At 37.5% G+C, this 15281-nt stretch overlaps 1 protein-coding gene across 2 annotated transcripts in view; it reads left to right on the top strand.

The window, feature by feature from the left end:
* EFHC2 (EF-hand domain containing 2) overlaps nt 1-15281 on the top strand; it is a 276255-nt gene that overhangs the window by 133715 nt on the left and 127259 nt on the right. For both annotated transcript variants that reach the window (XM_069065742.1, XM_069065741.1), the window contains 3 exons: nt 5684-5935; nt 7874-7984; nt 8347-8485. In XM_069065742.1, the coding sequence (XP_068921843.1) occupies nt 5684-5935; nt 7874-7984; nt 8347-8485 (502 nt within the window). The remainder of the gene's footprint in view (nt 1-5683; nt 5936-7873; nt 7985-8346; nt 8486-15281) is intronic.

Below are 15281 nucleotides of genomic sequence, written 5' to 3'. Positions count from 1 at the left end.
GCAATTTTTTTTTTAAATTTTGGAGGGCAATTGCCCAAAGTGACAATGTAGCAATTTTTTTTTTAAATTTTTGGAGGGCAATTGCCCAAAGTGACTTGCCCAAAGTCACACGGCTAGTAAGTGTGTCAAGTGTCTGAGGCTGGATTTGAACTCAGTTCCTCCTGACTCCAGGGCTGGTGCTCTATTCACTGTGCCACCTAGCTGCCCCTCAACGTAGCAATTTATGGGAAAAATAGAATTTTGTAACAGGTATTTATATTTTTATTGATTTTTATGCATTCACTTATCCATTGTCTGCTATCTAAAATGCAGTTAAAATTAAGGTTTAAACTGAAAAGTGTCTGCAGAGTATAATCAATAATACATTTCTTGGTGTAGTTTTGAGACCAAAAGAAATACTTTTAATTAGTAAAGAGAGACAACATGCTATGGTGATAGAAACTTGGCCTTGGAGTCAGGATAACTTGTGTTTAAGTAGTATCTATCAGAGGCACTACTTAAACACAAGTTACAATTTGAATTAAATTCTTGCTGGCCAGGCCTAAAATTAATCTAGGGTATGAAATAGAATATTGCTCAGAATATTAAAGTATTGAATCATCTGTCTGTCCCCAGCTCATGAGCTCTAACTACATCTAAGTTAAATTTTCATTTACATTTATAAATTCGAAGACTTAACTTGTGATCTCCCACATTTAAGGTATATAGATGGGAAGTGAACTCCCCCTTTCCCCCCCACAAGTGCTCATGCAGAAAGGCTTTTGCCTCCATCCATATCCCAGATGGATGACCCTTCCAAACCTTTAGGAATGTGGTTGGGGAGAGTACCAACCATGATCATTTGCACCTTGTGGGAAAGAAATAGAGAGGAAGGGTATTCATTCCCTATTGCAGAATTATGAAATAAAAGAGAAATCACCTTTTCAGTTCATCAGGCCACTAAAGCTCACTAAAGCTATTCTCAAGGCCCCTGGTCCTTATCTCTGTTCCAGAATTAGGATCTCTTCTTATGGCACCACAGCTCCTTACTGACATTCCTGGAACATTACCTTTCTGTATGACCAATCCCAGTGTCTCTTCTACCCTCCCCTTTCTCCTCTCCAGATGACAAGGTTAGTAGAAGGAAAATAGGAAGCAAAAAGCTTAGGCCACAATGTAGATCATTGATCTTATTATACACTTCCTGATCATGCTCCCTGGATGAAGGGGAGACTAGTAATCAATTTCCCATTGATGGAGGATCCTGGGACCATATCAAAAAATTTTCTGTCTTTTTTTTTAAAGTAAGTTGTATCAATGTCTTCTGTGTTTTTCAAAAAAATTCATTATTAGTTATCCCTAGTGTGCCTCCCTTTCCCAGAAAGCCATCCCATATAACACATAGTATTATTGAAGAGGAAAAAAAAATCGGCATAACTGATCAATATATTGAAAAAGTCTAAAAACTGTGCGCCTCCCACCTTTACAAAGGGGTGGGTTGGGGATATATTTTCTTATCTCTTCATTCTTGAATCATGCTTGTTCTTTTTTAAAATTTTTTGGTTTTTATTAATTTGTTTACTTTTAGTTTACAAGATTCATTTCCACAATTCCTTGAGTTTCAGATTTTCTGCAAATACTTTCACATTAGACATTACATGCTTGATCTTTATAATTTTGCTACATTCACTTTTGATTTCTTGATGTGTGAATTTTCTTTCCATTTTTATTGTTGTAGTCTGCAAGCCCAGAAATATCCATTGCATCCACTTACCGCCATCTTGTTTAGCCATTCCTCAGTCAATAGGCATCTACTTTGTATCTTTTGCTTTCACAAAAAGTGCTGCTATATGTCTTTAAGGCATCTAGGTGGCACACTGGATAGAAGTCAGGAAGACGAATTAAAATCCTTTCTCAGCCACTTTCTAGCTAGCTAGTTAGCACCGGCATGTCACTTAACCTCAGTCTGCCCTAATTTCCTCATCTGTAAAATGGGCATCACTTACCTCCCAGAATTTTTGTGAAAATAAAATGAGATTATATTTATAAAGTACTTTTGCAAAACTTATAGGACTATATAAATGCTTGCAATAAAGAGGATGTTGATGATGATGATAATAATGAATCCTCATGAATCCTCTTCCTGGATCCAGAGAAAAACAAAATTCAAAGAGATGAAAGGACAAGGAAGGGCACAGGTTACAAAGGTATTATCTGTGTTGGCCAGACAACCCCATTTTTTATTTGCTCCAGATAAATGGGATTTTAATATTGTTTCAACTTTGTCTTGGGTTACTTCCTCAAGTTGAATCCCCAAGTGGTGGCACCTTGTGGGGCTATTTTTGTACTCAGGGGATTGTTTATCTATTCTAAGTGTGTTTGTTCCTGGCTCAGTGTACTATCTGTTACTGGTCTAGATACTCTGGTAATATAGTCAATGAAGGAGGGGTTATGAAAAGAGGAGTATAAAATTTCCTCTTTTGTCACCCTTCACCTTCCTTACCTCTGGTAAAGGTGCAATGATCTGCCTTTATAAAGTCCTCCCAAGCTTGGGATCTCCCAAGTTAGACAGATCATCTTCTCATTTCTTGTTTTTTATACATAGGCTTAAGGGCTATGTAGGATTGATCCTTTCAACTAAAAGAATTTTTCCCAGTATCAGATCAGGGCTTTTGAATCTTGTTTTCACATTACAACTTGATCATGAATGACTATCATGTTTGTGAGACTGTGGGAAAATCCCTTAATAACTACTACTATGTGATTGCTTTCTGGGTACATTGATTGATTCTTTTAATCAAAGGAGTGTTTGTATCTGATAAAGGTATTCAGGGCATTGGTGCATCTTGTTTATATATTAACACCTCATCTTGTCCTTATATTAATTGCAGTAATTGAGGTGAGGGATGGTACCTACCTCCTTAAAATTTATTTAAATTAGATTTCCCCTTCAGGTTCTACATCCTGAGATCCTATGCCCCTTTTCCTATCCTCTCCCCCTCCCCCAGAAAGGTTTGCCATTATTTTCTATAAAACAGTCCTTTATTGAACTTCCATAAGTTTTTTTTTTCCCCAGCCTTCAATAATCTTTATTTCTTAGAGGTTTTATTTGTCTACTCTATATTTTTCTCTTTGACTTCCTTCTTAAATTGTCAGGTCCAGACCTGGGCACTGTTTTAATCTGACTAGAGATAAATACAACAGAAAGATTAAATTAAAGTTCCTACATAATATACATTTTATGTATCCTGGCAACTTAAAAAAATTCATTGTTGACTCATGTTCAACTCATACCCAGGTGTGTGCTGGTAAATATTTAACAACTCTCTTGAGGGAGAGGGGGAAGGGAATGCACACAGGACACACTTTTAAGTTTCATCTGCATCATTAACATTTTCCCCATCACTTTCTCGAGCCTAGAGACAGTCAACAAAATAATAAATCAAAGTCTGATTTTCAGTATTGGCCAATTTGAGGTATAAATGCTCGTTCTGAAAATTTAGCACTTTAACAAAATTCAGCTCCAGCACAGATGTGCTTATACTTAATATATGGCTCTTTTTTTGTGAGTGGGGGCCTGTTAGCAGAGGGAGATTTGCATATTTAACCTGTCAAAAAGCAGTTTGTTTTTTATTTTCCTAAAGTGACTGGGTCTAATGCTATTTTGTGTAGGTCAGTTTTACTTTTTTCTCATACCTCTTTCCTGAAACTTAGGAAATAATTGACCAAATTCTTTACAAATTTTGGAGCTAGTAATCATCATGGGGGGGTAGGAAGAGTGGGGAGAATTTATGGAATAAGAGAATTATTGTGCCCTCCAGGAGCAGCTGGGGGCAATAGTGCTGGACTTAGTATCAGGAAAACCTGAATTCAGATCCTGCCTCAGACACTTCCTAGTTGTTTGACTTGGGCATTCATCACAACCTCTTTCAGCCTTAGTTTCCCTATCTGTAAAATACAGATAATAATAGCACTTTCCTTTCTGTCTGATTGTGGGGTTCAAATGAGATAACATATGTAAAGAACTTTGTTAACATTATGGAGAGCTATTATTTTGGATTGCATTTGAGACTAGCTGTTTTTCCAAGCAACAGGAATGTTGGAGGTGGTGTTGCTTATGATCTGGGGTGAAAGCAGGGTTGAAACTAGGAAATAAGTGTGAGATTTGCCTGCACACCTCTTAGCTATGTAAAGTTCCTTCATATCTAAGCAGGGGCCAGGACATAGCTTGGATCAATGCAGTTGTCTTACAGAGGGAACCCAACTACAGAGCACCCACAGGGCATTTTCTGAGATGGGCTAAATGTTTCTCCGGGTCAAGAGTTCTTGACCTTTTTTTGTGTCACAGTCCCCTTTGGCTATCTTGTGAATCTTCTTTGGATTCTTTCTCAGAATAGGGTTTTTAAAAAATACATAATATAAAATTCATAGGATTACAAAGAAAACCAATGATATTGAAATATCTATCAAGCTTTCTTTCTTTTGATCTATCAATCTTTCCACCTACGTATTTATATTTTATTTAAAGTTTATGAACCCAGGTAAGAACTTCTGCTTTAGAGAGGGAATTTGCAGGTAAAGTACAAGATATATGTCCAGAAGATTGTCTTTACTCCAATATTTTTCTGAAGGGAATTTTTGTAAGGGAACAGTCAAACCCAGTGTGCCTATGCTGATGATGAGAATGTAAAAGAACTAGTAATATTCCATTTCTCTTGGCTGATTTGCTTTGACTGTACTGTTTCTTCCAGTCCTGTTACAGAGAGCAACTGAAGAGTGCCCATGGTATTGATTAAAGCCTTCCTGGTCCTAAAGGTTCCTGGAGCTGGTGGAGCATGGGAGGAGAGGAGAGCAGCAGGGTTGGCATTCAGGAAGTACTTGTGAAGGCACAATCATCATGCACATGAACTAGGATGAGTGAAATGGTAGAGGAGCTAGAGGGTCACTAGTGGGTCAGTAGGGGAAAGTGATGCCAGAAGTAGGTTCCAAATCAGGAAAAATCACAAAGTCCAAGGCAGCTAAAGGAATGGTAAAGGCCAAGCTCTGGACTTCAGTATGCAATATGGTATTGGGCTTGACAAAAAAGTTCCCTCAGTTTATTCAATTCACATGTTCTATAGGCACACAAACATGCATATACACACGTTTTTATGCCTAGAAATTTGTGGTTAGCGCCACACCCCATTTACCAGTAAATTTTCCTCTCTGCTTTCACTGCTGCCTTTTTTCCTCCTCTTCTCTTACAGTCTGTGTTGTTCTTCATTGCAATAACCATGACATTATGGTGGAAGATACAAGTAAAACTCCAACAGATAAATACCCCATGGTATTATTTTTTAAGCAAGGAAAAACATTGAATGTTTTCATTTTCCCTCAAGAGTTATTGTCTTTATGATACATCTTCGGGATGAGCAAGAAATATGTAAAGATAGGAACATCCTTTTGCCAAAGGACAAATAAGAATTATTTAAGACCCTAGAAATTTATGTTTTTAAAAATGTTGCAGAAGTTTATTTCAAAGAACTTTCAGCAACCACCTCAAAAGCATGCCTGGTTTTATTTTGTGAGTTTTTTTTAATGAGATAAAGTTATTTAAAATTCCTTAGAACATTCTAGGAGAGAAGATGCCTTTGTGTCATTTGTGTGCCTGCAGCTTAGGATAAACAGACAAGACCATGCTTATTCATCTCACCTTGCCTTGTAGACTTTAGATCGCATGAATCCCCTACGTCCTTATGAGCGCTTTGATACCCTGAGACAATTCCTGGAGCATGATGGGCACGTTTTGCGTTTTTACTGCTTGTGGGATGACTCAGAATCAATGTTTGGTGATCCCAGAGAACTTGTTCTTCACTACTTTTTATCCGATGATACCATTGAAGTCAAAGAAGTGATACCAGCCAACTCAGGCAGGGATGCTGTTCCATTGTTCCTTAATAGGAGAAAGCTACCGAAGGTAAAAATAAAAAATTATACTAAATTGGAGTTTGCTTTTCCACCTTAAAGACTTGACTCATTATTTCAATTGTCATCTGTTATGAACATGATGACAGTTACCATGCATTAGCCTGAATGTTGAAATCACTGTAGTTGTGTGAACTTCATTCCACATTCATCTTTGGATACAATACAGGTTATAAAGAATATGAAAAATTGGAGTCTGAGAATACTGAATTTAAAGGGCAGCAAGGAAAAAATTCAGGCTCATGGAAATTTATAGACCTTTTTAAAAATAAAATCAATGCAGCCTCTTATACACAGGTTTATATAACAAAACAAGTAGAATTCAAAGGTACTTTCCCAAGCTGTAGTAATTTAAGCCCAATTTATGACTCAACAACATTTATCTGTACTTGACATTTACAATTTCTCTAGAGATTAGATGCTGTCATCCATGTAGGCTCTGTCTACACATATAAACAGATGTAACCATTTTGGGAGAAATTGGCCTATTACTTACTATCAAGTTACTAATCAGTAATTTTTAGTTGACTATTGAGGACAGAACTGGTACTGAGCATTCAGTTCAATCAAAATGACCAAGCTAATTTGTGCATGAAAATAGAGGTCTAAAATCTTTGTTACCATACTTCTAAAACCTGAGTAATTTTACTTCACATTTGAGGTTTACTGTAATAACCACATTTAAAATCCATCAGAAAGAGAAGCTAGTCTGTTCTTCTAGAAGAACCTCTGAGCTGAGAGCCATTGGCAGCATGGGTAACTTCTTTGCTTTTGACTACAGATTCTTAGTCACAAGCAGTACATGCTTGTACCTGGGATATCACTATATGTGGCAGTTCACCTTACTTTAAAAACAACTGGTGGCGGGGGAAATATGTGTGTGTGTGTGTGTGTGTGTGTGTATGGAGAGAGAGAGAGAGTGTATTCTATATGTACTTTTTATAAGGGGATAAAGACTTGGACCTATAATTTAATTCATACAGGGAACTCCCAGATGAGGAAATTCCCTCTATTAATGCTTGTCAGCACATTTCCTACAAATTATAGTCTTAAAGAGTTGCCTAAATCTTTGATAAGTAGTGATTTGCCCAGGATTATACAGCCAACAGGTATAAGAAGTAGGTCTAGAACTTAGGTCTTTCAGGGTCCAAGGCCAGCTCGGTATCCAACATACCATGCTGTTTCTTTATGCTTTTTGTATAATGACTTAAAAAGTATTTGTATCCTCAGTGCCTAGAACAGGTGCTTAATAATGCCTTTTGATTTGATTGATGATGTCATTGAAACAAAAGAATTAATGCCAGACAACTTAGGCATGGAGGGATGTAGATAATTTACACACACATACGCATATATAAAGTACACATTTACATGTATATTTATTTAATATATTTAATTTCATGTACATGCATATATGAAATTAAATATATGATATACAAAATAACATATTAAGCATATTAGATAGATAGTTAGATGGATGGATATGCACATACACCTATGTCTGTCACCAGAGTCATCCTCCAATGCTTCTCCTCTTCTAAAATCTTATGCCCTTGGATCCTGTGCCTCTGGCAGCTCTTATGTGTGATGAGTTCTGAGAAGGGAAGGATCCCAAAAGGCTAAGGAGATGAGACTTGGGGAAAGTCTCATCAAAGTTGGAAGATTTACTGGGTTTGGAAGGGGAGCAGGATTTAGAGAATGAAGGTGAGACAGGAAATGGGGAAGAGAGGGAGAGCTAACCTAAGGCAAGGCATAGAAATGGAACCATATTACAAAATGCCTACCTTGCTCTTTGTCACAAAGAAAAATCAATTCAAAGCACATTTTCTTCTTGTGGGAGCTGGGTTATTTACGTTCAACATCTTTGTGTTCCGAGGCCAACACATCTTTAGTACCTCTTACTCAGTCTTCTGCTTTTCTTTCTTGTTAGTTTGCTCCAACTGGAATATATCATCCTGGCCAAATTACAGATCGAACAATTCTCAATGTTTTTGGAGGATTAGTAGGAAATCAAGGACGATATCTATTGGATAATTGTAAGGTGAGAGAATTAAAGAATTTACTTTCCTGTAAAACTGCAAAGCTGATAAAATTTATTGATGTTTTCTTATAATGATTCTCTAGAGCCTGATATTTATAGATAGAAAATAGGATTTTGTCATTTTGTTAAATTTTGTAGTAGAGTATTGGAATCTTAGAGTTACATGAAATGTATTTGAAAGCATCTATCAATATAGATATCAGGTTCTAGAAATGTTTTAAAATGTCACTATTTAATGTTATAAATTACTTTGGTTTTGAAATCAGATATATTGATTTATATAAGTTTTTTCTTTAGGAAACTACTATATTATTTTGATGTTTCTGGTGGTGGTACCTTACTTTGTTTTATTTATTTTTTAGACAGGAGCATTGAACCAGGAATTTTACAAAGCTGAAGACCTGAAAATAGGTGCAACAATTAATATTTGGGGGAGAAAAGTAATACTTTGTGATTGTGATGAATTTACAAAGCAATTTTATAGGACTAAGTATGGAGTTGGTAAGTGAAAAATCTATAATGTATTTTTTCCAATGGTAAATATTATTTGAAAAATCCGTTTTCTAGAAAAGGTTTTCCTTTGTGGGTTTAAAATTCTGAATGTGTAATCTAAGGTATTATGCTAAGATAATTGAAACAGAAAGCTAAGTAGAGTTCTTTTCACGGACTGTCTTGCATCTCATTATGAATATGATGATTTGAATTTAATATGTAGTTTACTTTATTCTCTCTGTGCTAGTGACTGCAAACATGCAAACTCTTTTAAGTTTCCATTTAAAAAAATCCCAAACTTGTCTTAAAGGTGCACAATTAAAAAATATTTAATGATATCTTCTGCCATTTCCAAGTTAAAATGTAGTCAAGTGAAATCATATATTCTTTAGATTGAGCAATGAAATATATTGAGACTTAGGCTTTACTTAGAAAGAGCAAAATGACATAAAGATGCATTTCAGCTCCTTGATTAATTTGCTCAATATAGATGCCAAGCACAATAAAAAACCTGGATTAAAATCCTGGCTCTGCCATTTTGACACTTGTAAAAAAAAATCATGAGCAAATTGCTTCAACCCTCTGACTTCAGTTTGCTTGCATTCATATCTTTAAATAAAAATTTCTATATAAGGAGGTAAGCATTATCTCATAGGTCTCACTAAGACTTAAACTTTGTGACTACCTTGAACACAGAAAAGATGCAGATACCTTTTATCTTTTTTTTCATTGGACTGAGATCAATCAGTCAATCAACAAGCATTTTAAAAGCACCTACTGTGGGTCAAGCATTGGGGATACAATTATGAAAGTAAGAATCTCTTTTCTGAAGGAGCTCATGCTCTACTTTCTATTTCTTGACCCTCTCTAGGATTACAATGGAAGAATAGGAATGTGATAGCCATGCTTGGCATCCCACATAGCTCTTCACATACTTGACTTAAATCATATCTAGTCTAAAGCCTTCTCTCTTGTCTAAACATCCCTACTTATTTTTTTTTTGCCTTTTTGGAGGGAAATTGGGGTTAAGTAACTTGCCCAAGGTTACACAGCTAGTTTTGTGTGTGTGTGTGTGTGTGTGTGTGTGTGTGTGTGTGTTAAGTGTCTGAGGCCGGAACCGAACTTGGGTCCTCCTGACTCTGGGGCCGGCACTTTACTCACTGTGCCACCTAGCCACCCCCATCCCTATTCTTTCAACAGATCCTCATATGGCAGTGGTTTATAGTCCCCTTAGAATCATGGCTGCTCTGCTTTGGGTGCACTGGAACTTATTGATGTCCTACCTCCAGTGTGTTGTACTAAAATATACACACTACTCCAAATATGGTCAGACCAGGGAGACAGACTATAATGTCACTTGGCTTGGACACTGTATGGATCTTTTAATGTACCTCAGTATTGAGTTAGGGCTTTTATTTGGTTGATTTTGCTTCTCTGGTATTCTAGCCATATCCCTTCAGTCCTATAATTGTACACTTGATTCCATGAACCCAAGGGTAGGGCTTTGCATTCCATTCCTGTTAATCTTAATCTTATTGGATCTGACCCATCATACTAACTTAGTAAAAACTTTTTGGACATCAGGTGTTTTAGCTAACCCTTCCAGGTTTGAGTCACCTGCAGATTTGATGAGCATGACATTTTTGCCCTTATCCACGTCACTGAAAATATTATTAAGCAGCAAATGGACAAGGAGGTACCCCTGAGAAAAGTACTAAAGACTTTTCCCCAAGTTTACATTGACCCCTAAATCATTAACTCCATGGGTTTTGTCATTCATCCTGTTTGAACTCCATTATCATCTAACCTAGTTATTTTTATCTATTTTTTTAAAGCAGTTGGGGTTAAGTAACTTGCCCAAGGTTACACAGCCAGTTATTTTGTGTGGGTGTTAAGTATCTGAGGCCAGAACCAATACCGGGTTCTCCAGACTCCAGGGCCAGCACTCTTACTCACTGCGCCACCTAGCTGCCCTGTTATTTTTTATTTTATCCACAATGATAGCAAGAAATACTTTTTCACATGCCTTGATTAATAGTGATATGCAAATTAACTGGATCAAAGTAAAATAATTAAATTTATTGCCCTACAATAAATCTTGTAACTCTTTACATTTTAAAACACTTTTAAAATTCAATATGGACCCATTTTAATTTTTTTTAATTTTTAGAAAATATTTTACTTTTCTTTTCAGTTTCATATTCTCTCTCTCCTTCCTTCTACTCTTCCCCCATCCATGGAAAAGGCAAGAAATATGATACCTGTTACGCATATACAGTCATGCAAAATATTTCCATGTTAGCTCTGTTTGTTCTGGGGTGGGGGTAGGGGAAGTAAAATAAAGAATGGAAAAAAAATATGCTTCAAATTTGCACTTTCTATCTGGAGAGGAGCAATATTCTATATTTATATCATAAGTCCTTTGGAATTGTAGTGTTTCATTGTATTATACAGATCAGAGTTACTAAGTCACAGTTGATTATCCTTACAATATTACAGTTACTATGTAGATTTACTATGTAAATGCTCTCCTGGTTCTACTCACTTTACTTTGTATCAGTTCATATAAGACTTCCCAGGTCTTTCTGAAATCATGCCCTTCATCATTTCTCACAGCACCATAGTATTGATGTATCCCCATTTTTCCAGTCAATACCTTTGGCATTGACTTCACAAGATTTTGACATATATTCTTTAATTTTTTGTCATGAAACCACACATACATACCACATTAGATATTAAGTGCTTTTCCAAATATAACCTTAATTATATAGTATAAAATTGCCAGTGTAGTCAGCAATTGTGAAAAAAGAAATGAAACCTTTAAAAAACACATTTATTTTAAGCTTAAATACTAAAACAAATACACAGTAAGAAAATAAAAAGAAATATATTATAAACTTAAATACAAAATAAGAAAAAAAAGCATTGCCATGTGCACAGCCTGGCAGTAAGAGAGGATTCAAAATACACAACAATGAATTTCCATTTCAAAAAAGGCTACCTAATAAATGCTATATACATTGTGTTCTGTGCTGTGCATCTTTTCTTTGAGTCCTTATAAGTTTTCTTTTGTTCTCTGCTGTCTACTTTTTACCTTGTTCTTTTTTTCCCCTTCCTCTCCCAAAAAGGCTACAATGAAGCACAGATACATATATACAATAGACACATACATACATGTACATGCACACATATATACACATAAACACACAGACATGCACACACATATGTATACCTACATATCTATAATCATTTTTTAATATAGGCATATACATCTATATGCATCTATGTAAGACTGTGCTATATTTGTTTATCTTCTGTTTATCTGAGTGTGGATTATATCTTCCTTCATAGGTCTGAGTCTTTCTGTATTTTTCTAACTCTACCAACTCTAGTTGGTCTAGTTACTAACTCTAAAATAATATTAATATTTCTGACATTGAGTATAGTTTCCCTTTTTTCCTCTTTATGAAGTCATTTTTTGTGAAAGTTAAACTGCCTCTTAGTGATCACCATTTTCTTCTCTAAATGTTCATGAACCACACTTTTAATAATACATTTCAGAATTTTGTCAAGAATTGAAGTCAGGAGTTCTTTTCCTCCTCGTCCTCGTCCTCGTCCTCCTCCTCCTCCTGTGATAGTAATGGAATATAAAGATCCACCTGTATTGGCTTGGTTTTCAAATTGATTGTGTTAAAACCCAGAGCTTGTTAATCCCACCTGTGGGATGGACTTGTTGATGTGAAAAGAGAGTCCTGAACTGGGAGAAGCTGGTGACGTAGATTTGGAGAGACAAGGGAGAGGCAGAAGAACTTTTTGGAAGCAGCACCCTCCTGGAGGCAGAGAGAGAGAGACTGAGAGGATTGCTGAGGGCCACTTTGAATTGCCCTGGACTTTTGAGACCTTCCCCCTGAGCTGCCAAGGACTGAGGAGACATGGCTGTTTTGCTGGTACTTTGTCTGTCTGTTTTGATGTTGTTTTGCCTATTTGTCCACTGGTGAAAGACAGTCCTGTTGTTGAAGAAGTCCTGGAACCTGGCTGCTGGTTAAGAGCTCCTGAGACTGTCCTGCAGACAGAGAGTGAATACTGTCCACTGGTGAAGGACAGTGCTGTTGTTGCAGGGGTCTGGGAACCTTTCTGTTGGTTCAAAAGCCCTGAAGAAGGATTTTCTTGTTGTATGTTTACAGAAATACTGGGAGAGGGTCTTGCTAATGTTTTCAGGGGTTCTAGGACTGTTATGCAGACAGAGGATGAATTAATGAAGAGACTGGCAATATATCTTGTGGCCTTGCTAAGCCTTGTCTCCCCAGGAACTAAGATTGCTGAGAACTTGCCTCCTGTCAAGATGAAGAAAAGACCTCCATTTGGGTATTAAGTGCTGTGCTTAAACTTGATGTAACTCTGGGGTAGATTCAATTGTGATCCAGGGGTGGGGAACTTTTGACCTTTTTGTGTTCTATGGTTGAACAAATGAATGTACTTTACTTATGATTGGAAACTAATCTCCATTTGAGAAGAGGGGCTTTGTGGTGGACTAAATGAAGGTACAGCCTAGGGGTGGAGTAGTATTAGAACAAGGATTTTGTAATTGATTGAATGAATGGAAGGTCGTGGGGTGGGGTAGTACTTGGAGATTATTTAATCACCCTTAGTAAATGCTGTATTTTGAATGATGTCATATTTTGATCTTCTCTGTTCCTAATTTGTCACTGAATAAAATGGAGAGCCCCTATACTGGTATTCTGAACCTTGGGAAGTTGCCTTTCCTTGGCATTACAGTACACCTCCTTCTCTTTCTCTTCCTCTTCTTTCTTCTCTCCCTCTTCTTCTTCTTATTCCTTCTCCTAGTTTTCCTCTCCTCCTTTTTCTCCTCCTTTCCCCCTTCTTTCCTTCCTTCCTTCCTTCCTTCCTTCCTTCCTTCCTTCCTTCCTTCCTTCCTTCCTTCCTTCCTTCCTTCCTTCCTTCCTTCCCTCCCTCCCTTTCTTCCTCCCTCTCTCCCTTTCTTCCTCCCTCTCTCCCTTTCTTCCTCCCTCCCTCCCTTTCTTCCTCCATTCCTTCCTTCCTCCCTCTCTCCCTTTCTTCCTCCATTCCTTCCTTCCTCCCTCCCTTTCTTCCTCCCTTTCTTCCTCCATTCCTTCCTTCCTCCCTCCCTTTCTTCCTCCCTTCCTTCCTCCCTCCTTTTCTCCCTCCCTTCCTCCCTTCCTTCCTTCCTTCCTTCCTTCCTTCCTTCCTTCCTTCCTTCCTTCCTTCCTTCCTTCCTTCCTTCCACATTTGCCCATCTCATTTTTAGGTAAACATACTGTTAGGGTTTCGTTACTGAGAGCATTCTAATTCTCTTGTGCTGATTCCTTTGGTTGAATTTTAGTCCCAATGATCCAGTGATCCTACTATCCTTTATCTGAAGTCTTTCAAATCTAATCTCCCCAAATTTAGGATATCACACTTGACTGACTAACCTTTTCTTTTCTATCATAAAAGGATTTGCCAAATCCCTCACATTCATCATATATTATGATTCAATAGTATTCTGTTGAAATCATATGCCACAGGTTATATGGCTATACCATAATTGATAGTCAACCCATTTTATTTCAAGGTTTTTACTATCTCAACGAATGTTGCTATGAGGGGTGAGGTGCAGAGCCAAGATGGTGGAGTAAAAGCAGGGAGTTGCCTGAACTCTCCTCCAAAACCCTTCAAATTCTTTTAAAAAATTTCCCTAAACAAATTTTAGAATAGCAGAACCCATAAAAAGATGTAGTGAAACAAATTTCTAGCCCAAGACAACTTAAAGTGTAATGTGATGCCAAGGAAGGCAACTTCCCAAGGTTCAGAATACCAGCATAGGTGCTCTCCATTTTATTCAGTGACAAACCAAGAACAGAGAAGATCAAAACATGACATCATTCAAAATACAGCATTTACTAAGTGTGATTAATAATCTCCAAGTACTACCCCACCCCAGGACCTTACATTCATTCAATCAATTACAAAGTCCCTGGTCTAAATACTACTCCACCCCTAGGCTGTACCTTCATTTAGTCCACCACAAAGCCCCTCTTCTCAAATGGAGATTAGTTTAAAAACATAAGTAAAGTACATTCATTTGTCAATCATAGAACACAAAAAGGTCTAAAGTTCTCCACCCCTGGATCACAACTGAATCTACCCCAGAGTTACAACAAGTTTAAGCACAGCACTTAGAACCCAAATGGAGGTCTTTTCTTCATCTTGACAGGAGGCAAGTTCTCAGCAATCTTTGTTCCTGGGGAGACAAGGCTTAGCAAGGCCACAAGATACGTTGCTAGTCTCTTCATTAATTCATCCTCTGTCTGCAGAACAGTCCTAGGACTCCTGAAAACATTAGCAAAACCCTCTCCCAGGATTTCTGTAAACATACAACAAGAAAATCCTTCTTCAGGGCTTTTGAACCAACAGAAAGGTTCCCAGACCCCTGCAACAACAGCACTGTCCTTCACCAGTGGACAGTATTCACTCTCTGTTTGCAGGACAGTCTCAGTAGCTCTGAACCAACAGAAAGGTTCCCAGACCCCTGCAACAACAGCACTGTCCTTCACCAGTAGACAAATCTGGCAAAACAACATCAAAACAGACAGACAAAGTACCAGCAAAACAGCCATGTCTCCTCAGTCCTTGGCAGCTCCAGGGGCAGGTCTCAAAAATCCAGGGCAATTCAAAGTGGCCTTCAGCAATCCTCTCAGTCTCTCTCTGCCTCCAAAGGTGCTGCTTCCAAAAAGTTCTTTTGCCTCTCTCTCTCTCTCTCTCTCTCTCTCTCTCTCTCTCT

The sequence above is a fragment of the Petaurus breviceps genome, unplaced genomic scaffold, assembly GCF_028583685.1.
Source record: "Petaurus breviceps papuanus isolate PSGF00001 unplaced genomic scaffold, PetGlider_PUasm1.0 90700, whole genome shotgun sequence".
In the NCBI taxonomy this organism is placed as follows: domain Eukaryota; kingdom Metazoa; phylum Chordata; class Mammalia; order Diprotodontia; family Petauridae; genus Petaurus; species Petaurus breviceps.
The sequence above is the reverse complement of the archived record's forward strand: the minus strand, read 5'-3'. Positions and strand labels throughout refer to the sequence as shown.